The sequence below is a fragment of the Mustela erminea genome, chromosome 15 (assembly GCF_009829155.1).
Source record: "Mustela erminea isolate mMusErm1 chromosome 15, mMusErm1.Pri, whole genome shotgun sequence".
In the NCBI taxonomy this organism is placed as follows: domain Eukaryota; kingdom Metazoa; phylum Chordata; class Mammalia; order Carnivora; family Mustelidae; genus Mustela; species Mustela erminea.
This window is the reverse complement of record NC_045628.1, coordinates 1,134,749-1,154,054: the sequence shown is the minus strand read 5'-3', so window position 1 is coordinate 1,154,054 and position 19,306 is coordinate 1,134,749. Positions and strand designations below refer to the sequence as shown.

Here is a 19,306-nt window from a genome sequence, read left to right as displayed (position 1 = left end):
GCAGAGATGCAGACCAAGAACCCAGGAGAGGCCTCGGCCAGACGTGCACGCTTGAGAGTGTGGGACACACAGTGGGAGAGCCCGGACGTGAGCCAGAACCTCAGGGGGAAGAGACCCCGGGAAAGGCTGCCAGGTCGGAGGCAAGCAAGAGAGGCACAAACACGTATAGTTACAGCCCGAGGACCACGAAAGCCTGAAAGACTAGGCCCTCCTCCTTCCTTCACGTCCATGAAATACTAAGCTTCCACAAATGCAAAGACAGGGCCGTGTTCGCAGCTGGTTATCCCCCCGCAAGTTATCCACGAGCCTGGACGTGACCGGCGTACGGAAGGATACACACGAGCAGGCACTAAACAAACGCAGATGACGTTCCCCAAAACCCTCTTTGACGTAACAGAGGTCCAGGAGACGCAGAACAACCTTGGCAATGGTCCACCAGGGCCGCCAGAGTCTTCAGTCTTATCTTGGGGTCGTACGTCCACACCAGCAGGCGCCGGAGGGTCAGGCTACTCTCGAGGCCCAAATTCACACCCTGGTCGTCCTCTAACTGCAGCTAAGAAACCGCAAAGACGAAACGTGTAAGTACGAGCCGCCAAAGGCGTCCATCGGCTCTCAATCCACGTACAGGGAGCGCGAAGCCAACGCCGCTCTGCGAGAGGACCGGCCCCTTCAGGCTCCTAGAGATGCGTTTACACGGGAGCCGGAACCCTGACAGCGACAGCATTCGCCTCCAGAAGACAATGGAACTTCATGGACAGCCACCCCTTACGAATACCAGTTTTATCTTTTAAAAGTAATTATGAAAGGGCGCCTGGGTGGCTCAGTGGGTTAAGCCTCTGCCTTCGGCTCAGGTCATGATCTCAGGGTCCTGGGATCGAGCCCCACATCGGGCTCTCTGCTCAGCAGGGAGCCTGCTTCCCACTCTCTCTCTGCCTGCCTCTCTGCGTACTTGGGATCTCTCTCTGTCAAATAAATAAATAAAATCTTTTTATAAATAAATAAATAATAAAAGTAATTATGAAGAAACTTAAAAATCTATGGAGTTGCAACTGTGTAACACTGCAAATCACAAAGACATGAAAAAGCACAGCTTACCTGGGAATGGAGAACGGAGAGCAGCCGGTAGTACTCCTTCAGCTCCTGATGCAAGGCAGCACAGAAACTCTGCGGGAAAAAGCAGGTGCCGTGAAGCACGACCCCGTCCTCACGTGCCACACAGCCTCCCACGCCAGCAGGCGCGGAGTGTGCAGCCGCCGGGGCTTCCACCGTTCAGGTGCGCTGCAGGGTTAAAATGTTGTCGACGGGCCTCCGCGGGCTCACCCCCCACCACGTCCGCAGCTAATAATGTCAGGGACGTGTCACGCCTTAGCACAAACTTTGCAGAAAAGAAATGTAAAACACAGATGACAGCTAAAAGTATATTCACTTTAGACAATAACCCCTCAGGATTATACTCCTGCCAAATCTTCAGTTAAAGTCTGTTTCTCCAGTGTCTTTCATTAGCGGTACCGGAAAACCGGCAGCTCCACGCTCCTCCCAATTGTTCACTGTTGCTGTTTTGAGGCTCATCTTGCACACCTGCATTATTAAAAACTTCGTCGTACATCTGCTATCTCAGACACTGCAAAGGTGACAAGTCAGAAGCTGTAAGAAAGACCTTCCCTTAGTCCTGAGACAAGAACTTTCTGGAACGAACTCTAGGATATAAACCGAGGCACACTCAGTGGAACGAACCTAAAAAGGGTAAAACCTGTTTCTTTAAACAACAGCCTCCACACCTGTCTGCATTTTTGAAAGTGGCCCGCAAGCCGTCACGCGGGGTTTACTTTAACGCGTTCACGCACTCTCCTGCGCTCAGACTCCACCAACAGCGACCGCGAATGACACGCAGCGCTTGCTGATCTCTGTCCACACACACTGTGGTCTCCGTTGTCCAGAGTGGACCGTGACAGCTACAATGCTCTATTATCAAAACTTCTCTATTTGAAAAGAAACGTCTTTCTAAGAATTACTTTCACAACAAGATTTTAAGTACACTAAGTACTCCCCAAAATAAACGGTGTCCTAAATGTTCTGGTAACGATGAACATACCTGACCCACAAGTCCGAATGAGCGGTCCAGACTCCTCTGGTCGGTGTATTTTCTGATTTTATTGTGTAACCATCCCAACTCCGCAAGTCTCACTGCCGTATCCCTCAAAGATCTACTCAGGTTTGCCTAGAAGGTAAATATATCAAGAGTTGAAAGTTAACACTAGAATTTCAATTATTATTGTTCTCAATCATTTCTACTTTCAGTTAATTCTTAGGTTCCAACACACGGAACTTAAAAGTGACTAATACACCATCAATAAAGACAAAAAGAAATTGTGGGACACAAAGGCACCAGGTGCTGGCAGGGAGATAAAACCTCTCTGTGGAAGTGTGAGGCTCGAGGGGCACCTCCCTGAGGGGTGACTGGAGCCCCCAGAGCGGCCTGTGCCCTCAGCCACCTCTTCCAACAGCCGGGGGCTGTAGAAGGCTGTGGGACAGCAGGTTCTGGAAGGTGAATGCAGGTCAGAAGAGGCACCTTATCGGGAACGGTCTGTCTACAGCTGAGATGCCAAGCCGTACCGGCCCTTGGGGGCCTCTCGGACACCAGCACACAGGACGCAGGGGGCGGATGAGGAAGAAGGGCCCAAACACGAGCCCGCGAGCCCGCGAGCACACAGGGAACCGGACACTGGGCCCTGACCACGCAGCCGACCGGCAAACCGAGCTCCGGCCCAGTCACCCTACCCCACCCCGTCACAGCTCCCGCCAGCCCGGCGGGCTTCGGCCTCCGCTGCTCGCGCAGGGCCGGCGGGGGCCGCTTCCTGTACCTTGGCCTCCACCGTGTAGCAGTTCTCCGCGCTGCTCATCTTGATGTTCTTGCCGTCTATGCCCTGGAAGACGTACAGGATGTCTCTGACGAGCGCTGCCTCGGTCACTTCCGCAGCACCTGAAAGACGGTTTTTGTAAGAAAGTAATTAACAAACAACACATTTTAAGTTGGAATAAATTTTAGGACGCAATTAGTTTTACATTGTGCATGTGCAACCACACCAGAATTTTAAAACCAAAAAAAAAAAAAAAAAAAAAAAAAAATTGAGCCTACGATGGAAAAAGTATGAAGTTCTAAGAAACAAGATTTCTCTAAAAAGGATATGGAGAGAAAGTCTTTAAAAAAAAAAAAAACACACACACACAAAGGCAGTGGGGCACATGGCTGGCTCGGTCGGTGGAGCATCCTCTCTTGATCTCGGGGGCGTGTGTTTGAGCCCCACACTGTATACAGAGATGACTTAAAAATAAGTCTTCAATAAAGAAAGAAATGAACACACAGCAGCATGTGGGGACCTAATACACAATCCAGGAGCGACACGCACAAGAAGGAGCAGCGCAAGTCCATCAGGGAGACGGGTGACGCTTTCCTAAGACGGGCGTGCAGAGCCGGGGGTTACCCAGCGCGCAGACAGACACAGGTCCGTCCTCAACCACATGAAGAGGAGACAGCAGCGAAGTTAGGATTTCCATGAACCCTGAACAAAACTAAGTCAGAGTTCAAATGTCACCCAATGACAAGGAGGCAATGCCCAGAAATTCAAGTCATCGGTGGGAGGAAACATGCAGCATGTACACAGTCCAGGTCAGCCCTCCCAGAACCAGGGCAGAGAATCGCGAGGTGAGGACAGGTCCGTATCTCAGTCGTGGAGAAAATACTCCGTGAGCATCGCCGACCTCAAACTGCTGGTAGTACTGTACAAGTGTCACCCACCTGTCATTACGGACCACTCTGTCTACTTCTTTCCATCGATGACCATCAGAGAAGTAGACACACCCAGCTGTAACCGCGGGTGTCTGCGCCCTGTAAGGCGCCTGGTTTTCCTTGGTGTATCAGACCAGGCGCACACACACTCGGCAGCATTATTTCTTCCTGAAGCACTGGGCCTTTCGTTGTTACGAACGTCCCTCTGGCCCTGGCGACACTCCTGCCACGGCGTCCTGCCACGTGATGTGCCGACGAGGCCACCCGTCTTCCCGCGGTCAGCGTCTACGAGATGCATTTCTCCGTCCCCTACTTCTCAGCGGCCTGCGTCCTTACATTTAGAACACATCTCTTCTGACAGTCCGTAACTGTCTCCACAGAGTTTCACGTCCTTTAAAGGAAGCGTCTAGTCCGTCCACACTGCATGAGACCCCGGACGCGTCCGGCTCCATCTGCCGCCGCAGCTTCCTGCCCAGCCCTTGCTGCGCCCCTCGCACGTCCCTCCTGCTCCTCCGGACTGAGCGGCAACACCGCGACATCTTGTCATGTCAGCTTTCACATTACACAGGCCTGAAGACATCGGAAGCCACGGCCAGTGAGCATCGGAGAAGGGCACTCTTCCCGTCTGGGCGCCAGCCTCCCAGCCAAAGCCTCCCAAGCCGTCCCGTGTTACAGGACGGACAGAGGTGGGAAGTGCGGCGGCACAGGCCGGGCTCCACGCTCTGGGCCGTGTTCCCAGGTGCACACAAGACACCCCTGGCCCTCGCCTTCTCCGTAAGCAAAGACAGCAGCCAGAGGGACTTCCGAAGCTGCCGGGGACAAGCGGACAACGCAGCCCGTCCTCTGTTCCCAGACACTCATGTTCTGAACGCTGCTACTCACACGGCTCTCTGGAGAGAAACTCATTTCTTTCGGGATCTAGTGGCGTTTTAAGACCTTCCATATAGCCACTTAACCATCAAATAAATCTTCAAGAGGTTTCTCCAATGTCCCAGGCACTGCCAAACCTCCCAAGGCACGTGAGACGATACTTTGACTCCGAACCTCTCATCATGAGAACCCCCACCACTCGACAATTGTAAGCAAGGACTCCTCATCAGTATTTTAAGATAAGGGAAGCATAAATTCTAAATATGCAAAGAAAACCTACATGAAAGTCTATCCTTACTCACCACCTGCGTCCCCTTCCCTCCTTGGTCTTGTCATGTTGCGAGAAACAGCGTTCGGGAGACCTTTTGAGGTAGTGGTTTGTGAAGAAGGCTGGTTTGCAGTCAGAGTCCATGCGAGACGTGACCCCAACTGCTGCCGCAGACCGTCCCCTACTCCGGGCGCGTGATGAGGCTGTCTGAAAGAAGAAAGAGCATTTCCTATCTCCAAACACTGGGGCTGCTCACTCGAGAGACAAACCACTCCTAGAAATTCTACTTGTATTACTATATCGGATTCTGTAATGTTAGAAATCTGGGCTGGGCGAGTGATGTCGCCCTACCCGTCTCCCAGCATTTGCAGCGTTCAATACAAAACAAAATATCGCAATTTGCAATTAATCCCAAAAATGTACAAATGTAAAGTCAAAGACAAAAGCACAAAGGTCAGGACAGCTTTTGATGATTTGGAGAACAAAGCTGTTCTGTGAGGGGGCGCCTGGAGGGCTCAGCCGATGAAGCATCTGCTCCGGCTCAGGTCATGATCCCGGGGGCCTGGGATCAAGCCCCGCATCGGGGTCCCTGCTCGGTGGAGAGTCTGCTTCTCCCTCTCCCTCTGCTGCTTCCCCTGATTGTGCTCGCTCCCTCTCGTTCTCTCAAGTAAAATCTAAAAAAAATAAAATAAAAGCTGCACTTTGAAATTCTAAAAACCCAACAGCTGATTTCTGAGGACGTATGTTTTGACACTTGCAACGAAAATACCACTTCTCAGGACTGCAGCACACAAACGAGCCTCCACAAGGCAGACTGATTCACTCGGCGCCACGCGGACAGCCCCATCTGTCCCCACTGACGCAGCGAGCAGGGAACAGCCCTTTCTCTTTTCTAGCTTCAATGGGAGAAGTCCTCCATAGTACTTGTCGAACTACGACCTTTAATGCAGTTCCAGATTTAAGAAAAAATTCTGAAGAACCATTTCAGTTCACAGTTCTCTACACAGTTTTTTTTAGTATCAGAACAATTATTTCAAATTCTAAAGCAAAAGTGACAAAGTCTGTTAACACTTTTAGCCAGAATACACGTCAGAGAGTACATCTCCAGAACCTCTTCTGCTATCTTTCTGGAAACCAGACGGCATGTGTAATCCACGTGTGGTGCGCACGTTCGAGGTTCTAGGGCCGTGAACCTAACCATATTTCCATCACACATGAACTTCCCATGAGGCCACGGTCATGCAGAACACACGCAACCCCGACTCTCTAGTCACTGGTCTGGAAAAATACCCACTTTATGACAGCTTTAATGTGGTTGCCAGGAAGGAACCATGCACAGAAACACGTAAAAAGACAAGAAAAGCAAAGTTTTGAGTTTATTACTCTATGAGCAGCGGTTCCATTCCCAAGCACAAACTGTGTCCCCAGAAAACATGGTGAGATGTGACAGCACGCCGGCCGCGCGCTCCCGGAGCTCCCCCTCAGCCCGAACAGCACAGGACGCCGTGACACCCGGTCCGCAGGAGAGCCCAGCACTTGAGGACAAGACAGCTTTATTTTAGCATACTTGTCTCTTCAATAATTCAGCAAAGAGAACAGCACGCATCAGTGAAGGGGCCGATATTCACTGAGAGGTAAGTGCAGGAACACAGCAAGGGAAATGTCTACGAGTCACCGCACAACGACAGGCCCGTCCTGTCACACTTCTGCCCGGCCTTTGCTAACACGTACTTGCGTTAACAGGGTGAGAGCAGACCAAACATCGTCACGGTCAACCACAACTAGAAGTGCAAAGAATTCCCACTGGAAACAGTTTTTGGAAAGAATAAAATCCTAGGAGGAAGCACATCAGATACAGTGCCTAGAACATTCACGGCACACACGAGGCTCTACAGAGTTTCAGTGAACACACAAAATGCCTGATCAAAGTCTGAGGATTCTTCCGTCTCTACTGGTTAAGCGACTGCGTGTGCAAACTGGATTTACCCTGGAAGGAGACACTGTGGCGTTGGGGTCGGGCCATTTAAGGCGTACACACTTATGCTGCTGACGCCACTGCTTCCCAGGCTGCCGGCGCTCTGGGCCGACTGGGTGCTGCGGTCCTGGTAGTTCAGCGGCAGAGTCTGAGGCCTGGCGTAGTAGTAGGGAGTCGAGTGAGCATCTCTTGGTAACGCTTGGGCAAATAATGCGGCATAGGTGGAAACCTGGAAAGGAAATCCATTAAGAATAGAGACACAGGGCCGCCTGGGTGGATCAGTCAGTTCAGCATCCGACTCTTGGTTTCAGTTCTGGTCGTGACCTCAGGGTTGTGGGATCAAGCCCTACATTGGGCTCCATGCTCGGTGTGAAGTCTGTCTGTCTCTCTCTCCCTCCCCCCGCTTCTGTGCTTTCTCTCTCCCCCTAAAATAATAAAATCTTAAAAAAAATACCAAAATTACAGAACACTTCCCAAATCCATAAAGATAACATATATTCAGATGTTGGTTCTGTAATCAAGTTGGTACTCAGTAGCAATAATTTGTTATACTCTGAAACATGGCAGAACCGACTCACTGCAGAATGTTTTCTAAACTCCAAAACTGCCACATGGTCTGACAACTGAACACATTCTACAGAATCCAAGCACACTAAAACCCAAATGATTACTCAAATGTGTCTGCAGGGGTGTCTGCAGGCACTACTCTAAAATCAAAACGCGCTCGTTACTCACACGGAGGCTTTCGACACAGAGAGCCCCCCGGGAGGCACGCAGGTCCCTGCAGTAGAGCAGACCTCGCAGCGGACACCCTGGGCCCGCGGCAGCCCGACAGCTCTTCTGGACACCGCACAGGCCACAGACTGAGCCCGCGTGACAACACAGTTCACACGGGCAGGACAGTAATCAATGCTCGTGATGATATGTGAAGACCCAAGAAAACCTGAAAGGCCTCTAACCCACACAAAACTGCAGCATGCTCCTGTCGGTAACCTGTGAAAACCGTTTTCCCGCTCTCGTCCACGGACACGGTCACATCTGAGACAACGACCTAAGTGCGGAAAAGTGAGTACCCGCTCTAAAGAAAGAGGGGCGCCTGGGGACTCAGTGGGTGAAGCCTCTGCTTCAGTTCAGGTCATGATCCCAGGGTCCTGGAATGGAGTCCCACATGGGGCTCCTCTTCGCCCAATGAGGAGCCTGCTTGTCCCTCTGCCTGCCACTCCCTCGGCTTGTCCTCACTGGCTCTCTGACAAATAAATAAAATCTTTTAGGAAAAAAAAGAAAAGAAAATCTCTTGACCTGCCATGAATGCCAAGAAAACTGGACAAGTTGTTTATTCTCTTATTATTTCCTTAAGCACAGAAGCCAATTCCTGTCAAAACTTGGTATAGTTGTCCCACAAGACCCTGGGATCTCGGCCTGCCTCTGCCCCTCCCGCCCCCCCGCGCAGGCTCCGCTCCGACACTGAGCGGGTCCGAGGAAGACAAGGCACGAGCTGCGGAAACAGAGCCTCTCACCTTGTTCGGCTGCTTGCGCGGATCTTCACTAAGGCTTAGCAAGAGGTAGAGAATTGACCATTTATTTTTCAAAACTCCCTGTTTAAAAAGAAAACATTACAAGAACAAGTTAGCACTACTTTCCAGTTTTACCTACCGCTCTCCTAAATTACATTTCCGAACTAGAAACGCGTTCTTTTAATTTGCATGATCCCGAGTCTAAGGGCGCTCATTTTTCAGGGATTGCCGACAGCACTGCCCACTGAGCAGGGCTGGAAATAACGCTCTCGAGGGGTCATCCCCCGCTGAAAACGATTCCGTAGTCCCTAATGAGAACGTTTGTGAATCACCCTATTCCGGATTCCAGATTAACTGCAGTTCCCCCTTAGAATAATTTTTAGAATAACCAACTTCCTAAGCATAGCAAGTATTAAAAAAATGCCATCATAGAACAGGTGACTGCTTCCCACCCCACCCCCACAAAGTGCCATTGGCCATAAAAGAGCATTGCAGGAAGAAAGAAAAAGCACCTGTAACGCACACGCTGTAAGCCTCAGCATCACGCACACCTACACCTAAGGTCCTGAAAGAGGAGCTGCCAGGACAAGCTCAACGCCAGGTGTCTGCGGGAGGCCGCCTTCGGGAGCTCATTCGCTCCCAACAGTCTCTGGCCGCACCCGGACTCCCCCGTCAGCAGCAGCCCACCCTCCATGTGTTTCTTCCCGGATTTACAGAGTGTTTCTCCTCTATTCATACGGCCTTGCCTTTGGATGCACAAGCTGGAATACGTAAACACCTTTTATTTACAGAACTGCAATGGCTATGCTCACTTTACACAAGTTCTTCATTATAGAAAATACGCCTTGGAAGTTTCGTAAAAGAAAAGGCTCATCTCAGGTATTTAACTTATGATCTAACTTAAAAAACTGATTTACTGGGCTGCCTGGGTAGCTCAGTGGGTTAAGCCACTGCCTTCGGCTCAGGTCGTGATCTCAGGGTCTTGGGATCGAGCCCCGCATCAGGCTCTCTGCTCCGCAGGAAGCCTGCTTCTCCCCACCTCTCTCTCTGCCTGACTCTCTGCCTGCTGTGATCTCTCTGTCAAATAAAGAAAACTCTTTAAAAAAAAAAAAAAACCTGATTTACACATAATTTTCCAGAAATAATAAGCTCACCAGCCCCAACAGTCCTCACTCTGGTGGCAAAGAGACAAACCAGCAGAGGCCCCCTGGTGGGACACAGAACATCTCGGACCTGGGGTGGGGGTCTCAAGTGGCCCAATGCTTACAAAAGGACCCCAGAGAGGACAGGGTCTCCTACAGAAACGGGCGACGCACGCAGAGGACGGAGCAGGACGGCCTTTTCAGGAAAGCGGACACAGATGAACCCGGCTAACGCCAGGCAGGAGCATGGACACTGGGAATGGAATGAAGCCTCAGACAAAGGGGTCTCCTGTGTGGACCAAAACGTGGGACAGCAGGAAGCCTGCAACGGCCTGACCGCACCTGCCGACAGTCCCTGGAGGCCGGACTGCGGAGACAAGACGAGATGCACAGGAAACTGCAGTCATTCAGGAGGACAATGACAAGGACAAGTCATTCGGCCAAGGGCAAGGCGGGCACGCGGTGACCCAGCATCTACCCAGACAACCTTCACAGCCCCGTGGGCAGGCCTCGGGCTCGGGGACCCACGGACACAGGAGCAAGGCCTGAAGCCCGTCTGCCCGCGTCCGAGGGGCCGCTCCTCACCGGATCCCATCTCCTTCAAGGGGGCGGGCAGTCAGCTAAGGGCACTGCCGCTGCAGGAAGCCCACGGGGGACGTCCTCCACACACGGCCTCCTGCCGTCGGCACACCCACGTGGGGACACGGGCTTCACTCTTCGCCCCACAAACCACAGAGCCAGAGGTGAAAAGCTAAGCGGCCTCCATCCCCGAAAGCTGGGCTGCAAACCGAGGCCTGCCTGACTCCCGGGGGACCGCGGAGAGGCCCGCCTGCGCGGAAGCACGAACAAGCCCTGGGACGCCGCGCAAGGGGAGAGAAGCGGAGTCAACGTGACACTCAGCTTCTGGCTGCCCCTTAACAAACCAGGTCAAACAAAGGTCCAAAAAAGGAAAATACAGAGGAAAGAGCAGGGCGAGCCTGGACAGCAGTGAACGGCCCCCCGGGGCTGTGAAACAAGAAATACAGAAGGGCCCTTCAGTGCGGGGGAGGGGGCCCCCAGCGGCGGGGGCTTTGGGAAGGCAACACAGGCTGTCCTGGTGCAGCACGTGTCCCAGGGTGGACCCACCGCCCTGGCCTGGAGAAACCCAGACAACACACAGGGCACAGCAGAGGAAGCTGCAGAAGCGTATGGAGCTGGGCACCAACACCCCAGCAAGTGGCGCCTGTGCAGGAGGCGCCCCTGTCAGCAGAACAGCCTGAGGGGCGAGCGAGGCAGGGGCCCTGCAGAGGGGCGCGCACCGCAGGGAACACGGGACCCCCACCCGCAGGCAGGCCCGAGGGGCCAGAGAGGACGCCGCTCCCCAGAGCCAGGGAGCAGGGCATGGCCGTGCCCGGGCTGTGGAGCCAGCGCCAAGCTGCCGCCTGGCAGGAGTGGGGAGCAGCGGGGCTCACCGCCCGGAGCCCCGTCAGCCCCAGGGGGCCCCACGCAGAGGCAGCCCCCACGGCCCTCAGGCCCCCAGAGCCCAAAGCAGCGCACAGAAGGGGGGGCGATCCGCGGGCACAGCCTCAGACGTCTTAGATGCTTCTGACCCGCTTCAGGCCCTGCTACCTAGCGTCTGACATCTCAGGACCCCGACTCCGGCGTAAACCTCAGACGCACAACCTGAGCCCAACGGCAAGAGGACACACGAGGCCCGAAGACCCGGAGGGACTTCAGAACCAGCGGCTGTGTGAAGCGGCTACTACCCGACGTGCCGGCGTCAGGCGGCACTCATCCCTCCTGACCAACGTCACCCCTGCACGGCCGGCCACCGGCCAGCCCTGACCCTCCACCTGCCCCGCGCCACCCCTACCCCGTGCCCCTTTCTCCCGGCAGGCACCACGGCGCACTCGCTGCGCCTCTAGCCAGCTCGGCGACATCGAGACTGCCACCGGGGAATTCCGGGTCCCCGTCCCCAACCTCACTCCTGCCACGCCCGGAGTCCTGCCCGCGCCTCACAGGATGAACAGCCGAGAAGGGCCCTCAGTGGGACGACGGGAAGAAACATCGACGGCAGACGGGATGGCTGCTACTCTGCGGGTGTTCTCCTGACCAGCTTAGTTACGAGCGGTCCTGCCGCGGCCCAGCACCGCCCGACCCCTTTCAGCCGCGCAATGAGCCCCGCTGCCTGGCTGTCAGCCCCAGGGAGCCGGCTGTCTAAACACTGTCTAAGAATGAGCAGTCAGTGTTCCAAACACAATTTGGAAAACCACCATTTTAAATTAGAAATAAAGAGAGGGGCGCCTGGGTGGCTCAGTGGGTTAAAGCCTCTGCCTGCGGCTCAGGTCATGATCCCCGGGTCCTGGGATCGAGCCCCCATCGGGCTCTCTGCTCAGCGGGGAGCCTGCTTCCTCCTCTCTCTCTGTCTGCCTCTCTGCCTACTTGAGATCTCTGTCAAATTTTTTTTAAAAATCTTTAAAAAAAAAAAGAAAAGAAAACAAATAGAGAAACTTGAAAGACGAGTTCAATCTCTAAGAGGCTTAGGCACAACTCAGTAAAAATCACTGTACTCAAAGAGCCAAGCACGAAGCTTCTGTGGCCTCTCTTCTCCGTGACGGGGGAGGGGAGAGCTACATGAGCTACACTTCCGTCCCGGCAGAACACAGGACTCTCACCCCCGGTTAATCTATGCGTGTACAGGAGAGCAGAGGCTTCTGTTTAGGGGAAGAAAAGGTTTAAAAAAAAACACAAATCACTTGTGGGCAAGTTATCAACATCCAATCACAAAATGTTCAAAATCAAAATTTTTTTCAGTTATTCACTCGAACAGCCCCGATCGGGGCCTGATCCCAGAACAGGAGCGCGGATCTAGAGGACCGGCACTCGGTGTGATGTGTGGTGAAGACCCGCACCAGTGTGCCCCCTCCCCACGAGGGAACGGAGCCCTCTGCCCCAGGAGCTCAGCCGTCCCTAATCCCCATGACTCCCCCCACACGGCCTCCCTCGACTTCATCAGCGATGTGCCATTAAATCCTAAAACTTACTTTTAATGTTGAAAAGCTCTTAAGAAGCAAACGCAATCTACTGTTAGAAGCCACCACTCAACGCAGACAAGTGGAACGCGGCGCCCAGCCCCCAGAGCGGCCCGCCGGCCGCGACCCCGCAGGACATGCCGTACCTGGGAGTGTAACTTCCTGTGCAGCTCCGAGAACAAGGCAGCGTCCGCCTCTCGTCTTTGCCGGATAACTGGAAAGTGAGCAGAGAAAAGGGGATGTTAACCGTGTCCGAAATCCCCGTACGGTCGCTTCACCCACGGAAACAGGTAACTGGCGTCTGCAAAGAATCCCGAGCTTAAGAGTCGAAGTAACTCGCCAACAGGTGACGTTCCAGCTCTGCAGACTCAGTCGGTGCCTTTAATCTCTCTGACATTTGTAAAATCTGGACAACACGAGGCTGCAATCAGAGTTTACGAGAGAGTTGGCTGAAGTAACAGAATGATGGGACCTTTGGGTTCTATCTGCAAACATCAACAAGCAGTCCGGTGAGGCCGAGGACAACCAGTTTGACTCCTCAGCGACTCCCTGGAGCCAGACGTAGGTGAGAACGCCGTGGCAGTGCTGAATCCAGACGGCAATGAGCGAAGCCTTCACAATAGCCTGACTCGGGACCGCACGCCGCCAGTGTTTCCGCGGACACGGAGCAGACACCAGTAAACGTCTTCAGATGCCTGCGCTACACTCACTGGCTTCCTGGGAGCCAAAGAACGAGCCAGGTGCCCGTGCTCTGATCCGTTCCACAAAGGATGAGGCCACAGGCTGGGCCCGGGCCCCAAGGGAGGAGACCCCACGCACCCACACCTGCCACACCGCACACAGCAGCTGTGCGCGCGCCCGCCCCGGAAGAAGAGGTGCCACCTTCACCACCGAGCGAACGGCAGCAGGACTGCTGTCTGGAGATCTCATCAGCCAAGTTCACGGAGCTCTAAATGCTCCAACCGGTTTGCAGAAAGACAGTAACTGGCTTGCCGGCCGATCCTTTCTCATGCACACCAGCTGGGAATGGTTCTTGGTATCACGTTCCGACCTCACGAACCACAGACCAGAGGTTTTGTCACCCCTGTCCCATCTGCCCTACCAAGTTGTCCTAAAAGCAAAACTGCCTGAAGGGTATTGCTACAAAATGCTTTCAACTAAGATAATGCAATTAAAATTCAACTAATTTCCTTTTCAAATATACAAAAATACTCCAAATAAATACAGTCATTAAGTTAAGCAAGAGATGTTCTTTCTATAGAATGAGACCGACACTAATTCACACATGCAAACAATCACGGAACAACAACACTGTACATAACACAAATAAAAATAAACAACATTCACCAGAAAATGTTTTATCTGTCAGACTGCAAAACGAATCTTTACTTACAATGTACCCCACTCACTAATGTGAGAAATTCAGAAATCATTAGGTGTTAAATTTTGTCACACATGATCAGTTTTGCAATTTGTTTCAGTATAAAATGTGCTACTGTTTTGTACTTTAAGTCCACCATATAAAATGGAAAATGACTTTTGTATTATTCCAAAGGACAGAACTACCTTAATTCAATCTACTGAAGACTGTACTCAAGTATCAAAAAGCTTCTACGTAAGATTTAATGAAACCGGGAAGTCCGTGGTGACCATGACACAAGAGAAACATCAGTAATACTGCACCGCCGGCAGCTGGGCCGCCTCAGAACCCGAGAGGGTGCTGACAGCGTGGGGTACCCAAGAGAGCAACAGCCACCTGGTGGGAAGAGGCAGAAAAGGCGTGCTGCGTCGACACACCGGTCTGCAAAACCGCAGAAGGTACACACACCCCAACTATGCACGACCACAGCTTTCTTCTTAAAGGAGATCCCAAGACTTCTTTGCAACATCCACTCCAGCAATGTCGCTGCCTGTCCTATGACTCTGAGTTCAAACTTTTTCCACTCAATGAGCCAGCAAGTAGGACACTAGTTTCAGACGTAGCGCTCAACAACTCGTGGGCTGCGTACCACGCCCAGTGTTCATCACACCATGGGCCCTCCTCACTACGCGTTCGCACACATGCGCCCCAGGAGGCCTTGAGATGCGAATCTGCAAAGGGAACGGTCTGTTAACACAGTTCCTGATGGCCAGAGATGTCACTAATCATCCAAAATGGAAAATAATCTAAAGTCCGAAATACTAAAATAATCCGAGATGTGATAGTGTTACAGCTCCAGGAGAGCGGGGCTCTTATGTTCAGCTTTACAGACAAGAAATGTAAATAAAAATAAGATTTTAGGGGTGCCTGGGTGGTTCAGCTGGTTGGGCGCCTGCCTTTGGCTCGGGTCATGATCCCAGAGTACGGGGCTCAAGTCCCGCATTGGGCTCCCTGCTCAGCACGGACTCTGCTTCTTGCTCTGACCTTCCCCCTCTCATTCCCTCTCTCTCAAATAAAATTTTTTTAAAACAATAAGATTTTAGAGTTAACAGCAGGATAAGTCCTCCATTTCTGTCCCTCCCCTAAATAACACATTACGCTCGGTAACACCAATGGAAGGGTCACTTCAGGGCTGTGCCGAGGGGAGGACGGCCAAGCCAAGGTACCCGAGTGGCACCACCTCGCCAGCAGGGCCGCCCCCCCGGGCTGGGCTCCACAGCAGGGCGTGCAGACCACGGGTCAAACGCAGTAAAGGACGCACCAGCTCGGGTGACTATGCCACAAAGAAGGGAAATCCTAGAAGGCATCATTACGGACTTGCCAAGCTGAAGTCAGTCCAAAGCCCATTTCGTCCAGGCAGTTCAGAGCCAGGCCAGGCCTCAGCAGGGAGAGCGCGGTGACCTTCACGGCACGGCCTGCTTTCTGGCAGCCGAGGCTGGGCTCGGACAGCCCAGAGAACCGCGAGGCGCCGGCCTCCAGAGAAAAGCCACCCTCCAACGGGCACGAGAGAAATCTTCCTATGTGGACCGCTCTGTGCAAAGCGCCGTCCCTCACACAGTGCCGGGGCCCCACCTCGCACAGAGAACAAACACGTCAGCAACCCAGAGCTAATAACGGAAGAGCTTTCTTCTCGAAGGTAATGAATGATGTCTACGAGAGCCTGCAGTACAGCTCAGAATGAAAATGCTCACAACTTCTACAGTACCAGAAGTCTGGATGCGGACATCAGCAGAGGCTACTGTGCCGCTCCATGGCACCTGGTCAGAGGGCGCGGAGGGGGCGCGTAAGCCCCACAAGCAGCAGGATGGCCCGGAGCTCGCAGCCAGCTTCATCGCCTGCACCCGCACATTCTGCTGGCACGCCTGGGGCCACCTGGGGGCTCCCTCTAAGAGGCGTCTGACTCTTGATTTGGCTCAGGTCATGACCCCAGGGTTCTGGGATTGAGCTCCAGGTCGGGCTCTGAGCTCAGCCGGCAGCCTGCTCCTCTCCCTCTCCCTCTGCACCTCCCCTAATGCTCGCTACTTCAATTAAATAAATAAATCTTTGAAAAAATAAAAAAAATAAATTAAAAACTCTCTTGCACTATGTTCTAATAAAAGACACAATTAAGTTGTCCATATTTTTCTTTAAAGATTTTATTTATTTATTGGACACACCGAGATCACAAGCAGACAGAGAGAGAGGAGGAAGCAGGCTCCCGGTTGAGCAGAGAGCCCAATGCGGGACTCGATCCCAGGACCCTGGGATCATGACCTGAGCCGAAGGCAGAGGCTTAACCCATCGCGCCACCCAGGCACCCCTTGTCGATGTTTTTAATACATGTTTTATATACACGCTAACAGCACCTGTAATTACACCATGCCTGGAACCGCACGTCTGCACACGTGTGTATGTAAACGCACGCACACAAGTTCAAAAATCCTACACACTGTGACACCGAAAAAAATACGTACGTTCTTTCTTGATTTTTTCCGCTACAAGAAATTCGTCTCTCTCGACCGTCGGGGCGAAGTTGCTGCCGATGACGCGCACGGCGTACTGGAACTGCTGGGCCACGTCAGCTGCAAGGGAACAACAGGAGGTCGCAGGTCACTGGCGCTCAGGGAATGCGCTCGCCGCCTGGCGTCAGGTGCAGATGGCGGACCGCGGACCCCCATGGAGCTCCCACCTCCTTCAGGTCTTCCCTGAGCGGACAGAGGAGCTCGTAAGAGACCAAAGCACATGAATGAATAAAATACGGTTCCCTAAACCACGGAAAGGAGACAGCAGCAGGGCCGCAGCGTGAAGAATCCTAGGAGACAGACGGTGACCTGGGCCGGTCACCACAAAAAAGGAGCAGGGACAGTCGCAGACCGAACGCGGCCCGTGAGAGGCAGGCGTGTCCCGGCGAACCCCAAGACATTCCAAGGCTGACTGGATCCACAGACGCGGAGCACCGAAGGGGATCTTGAGAATCAAAGCACGCTGGCACCCCGGATCGGGACGGCGGCTTAACCACAGACGTCTGCCTCCACTCCCGCCGAAAACCCCACTGAGCATCAAGAATTCTGTTTGTACAAAAGCAGAAACCCACGGGGCAAAGGACACAAGGCGGAAACCACAGCGAAGAGAAGTCAACCAGTGTGAGGAGCGGGAGGCTCCAGGTCCAGTGTCCGCTGGAGGGGGCGGGGCGCACGACACGAGTGCCAACAGGAAACCAGGGAGGCTCCGGAGAGGGGGACCTGCAGCCTCCCCCGCGCGGAAGGTGTGAGTGACCTGGGGCAGACGAGGTCGGGCGGGAAGTCCGGCTGGAGAACAGAGTCCCGGGGCCTCTGCCGCTTCCCGCTCACCCAGACGAGCAGGGAGGACCTCGCCCAGACAAAGCACAGAGGGTCTGGCTGGACACGAGGACAGCCAAGGACATGAAGTAGAAGCAGCAGACTGAACGACAGACCCCAGCCTCCTTCCCAGGCCCCGGAGTCAACATCCTTACAAGGTAACAGCAGCAACAGCCCTACCTTTCCCTGAAGCACAACCACCCCGCAGGGCGCACCCCAACCTACATCCCCAAAACCACGAACACAACGAAACCCCAGACAGTCCAACAGGCACCATGGGCAAAAGTGCCTTTCCTCCGTCGTCAGAAAAATCAGAGAACGACCAAGGATGCAGACCTGAGCAGCCCGGAGCCAAGCGGGCCTGGCCGAGCCCAGGTGGCACTTACGGAAGTTTCAAACACACGGGGAGCACTCACCAGGACAGACTAAGCTGGGGGTCACAGAACAAACCTTATTAAATACAAAATAACCAAAATTACTCGAAGTGCGTTCTCCACGAGGAACAGAATTAAGAATTACACTTGAGATCAGTAACAGAAAAATCCTCCCCCGTCTGCAAGGCAATCAACATGGCCCTACATAGCACGACAGCCAGAGAAAGTCTCAAAGAAAATCAGAAAACATCTTGAACTGAATGAAAATGGAAACACAACACATTAAAATATGTGGGGTTCAGCTGAAACAGTGTTTGGGGGAAAAATGTAGAGTATAAAATGCTTTTATTAAAAAGGAAGACGGGTCTCTTGGGGCGCCTGGGTGGCTCAGTGGGTTAAGCCTCTGCCTTCGGCTCAGGTCATGATCCCAGGGTCCTGGGATCGAGCCCCGCATCAGGCTCTCTGCTCAGTGGGGAGCCTGCTTCCTCCTCTCTCTCTCTCTGCCTGTCTCTCTGCCAACTTGTGCAGTCTGTCAAATAAATACATAAAATCTTAAAAAAAAAAAAAAAAAAAAAAGGAAGACAGGTTTCAAGTCAATAATCTCAGCTTACAGAATAAAATCTAGAAAAAGAAAAGCAAACTAAACTCAGACCATTAAGAAATAATAAAGATAAAAGCAAAAATCAATGAAATTTACAGCAAAAATAAGAAAAACAAAATCAGTGAAACCAAAAGCTGGTTCTTAAAAACTGGAATTGAGAAACAAATTTGTGATCAAGAAAAGACAAACACAAATTCAGGGATCAAAGTGGAAATACTGTCGCTGATCCCACAGAAACTTCTGAAAACGAAGGTCAAGTCCCTTCTGCAGCCGCCGGCCTCAAGGGGCAGGTGCACCATGACGCCCAGCAGGTACGCATGGGCCGCGTGGCGTCTGCCCAGCCAAGAGGGGAGCCTGGGAGTGGGGAAGAGCTCCGGGCAGAGGAGACAACTGACAGACATACCTCAGCCAGGCAATCCAGGTCAAGACCGCAGTGACCACGTGACGGGCGCCCTGACACCATACACCCCAGATATAAGGCGATGAGAAGGGCACTCTGGACTCTGGGGCCTTCTGCCCAACAGACAGAATCACAGTCTAGTTTCGAGCGAAAAAAACACCAGCTAAATTCCAACTGAGATGTTCTGTAAAGTAACTTTCAATCCTCAAAACTGTCAAGGTCATCGAAAAAATAGTGATTTTTAAAGTCCGAGAAACTATCAGAGCCAACAGGAGCCCAAGGAGACAGGACAGCTCAAGGTCACACGGTGCCTTGCAGGAACCCTATAGGAGCAAAGCGACATCCGGCAGTAGTGAGGAAATCTATGGGAAGCATGCAGTGACTGCGTTGAGAGAGTCCCTCACTGCACGACCTACCATCCTAATGTAAGCCGCCAGTAACGGGGAGGTCGCAGCCCTAGGGGACGCTCTACGGCAGTCCCCATGTCTCTGTAAATCGAAACTCATTCTAAAATTGAAGTTTACGCTTAAAAACATACTGATTCTAAAGATTTTTTTTTTAAAGATTTTATTTATTTATTTGACAGAGACAAATCACAAGCAGGCAGAGAGGCAAGCAGAGAGAGAG

At 52.7% G+C, this 19,306-nt stretch overlaps 1 protein-coding gene across 2 annotated transcripts in view; it reads right to left on the bottom strand.

Moving 5' to 3' along the window:
- TUBGCP3 (tubulin gamma complex associated protein 3) overlaps positions 1 to 19,306 on the bottom strand; it is a 64,906-nt gene that overhangs the window by 38,208 nt on the left and 7,392 nt on the right. For both annotated transcript variants that reach the window (XM_032314475.1, XM_032314476.1), the window contains exons 2-10: positions 16,441 to 16,548; positions 12,714 to 12,781; positions 8,418 to 8,495; positions 6,912 to 7,129; positions 4,960 to 5,132; positions 2,862 to 2,980; positions 2,093 to 2,218; positions 1,096 to 1,164; positions 421 to 553 (exon numbers count right to left, since the gene is read on the bottom strand). In XM_032314475.1, the coding sequence (XP_032170366.1) occupies positions 421 to 553; positions 1,096 to 1,164; positions 2,093 to 2,218; positions 2,862 to 2,980; positions 4,960 to 5,132; positions 6,912 to 7,129; positions 8,418 to 8,495; positions 12,714 to 12,781; positions 16,441 to 16,548 (1,092 nt within the window). The remainder of the gene's footprint in view (positions 1 to 420; positions 554 to 1,095; positions 1,165 to 2,092; positions 2,219 to 2,861; positions 2,981 to 4,959; positions 5,133 to 6,911; positions 7,130 to 8,417; positions 8,496 to 12,713; positions 12,782 to 16,440; positions 16,549 to 19,306) is intronic.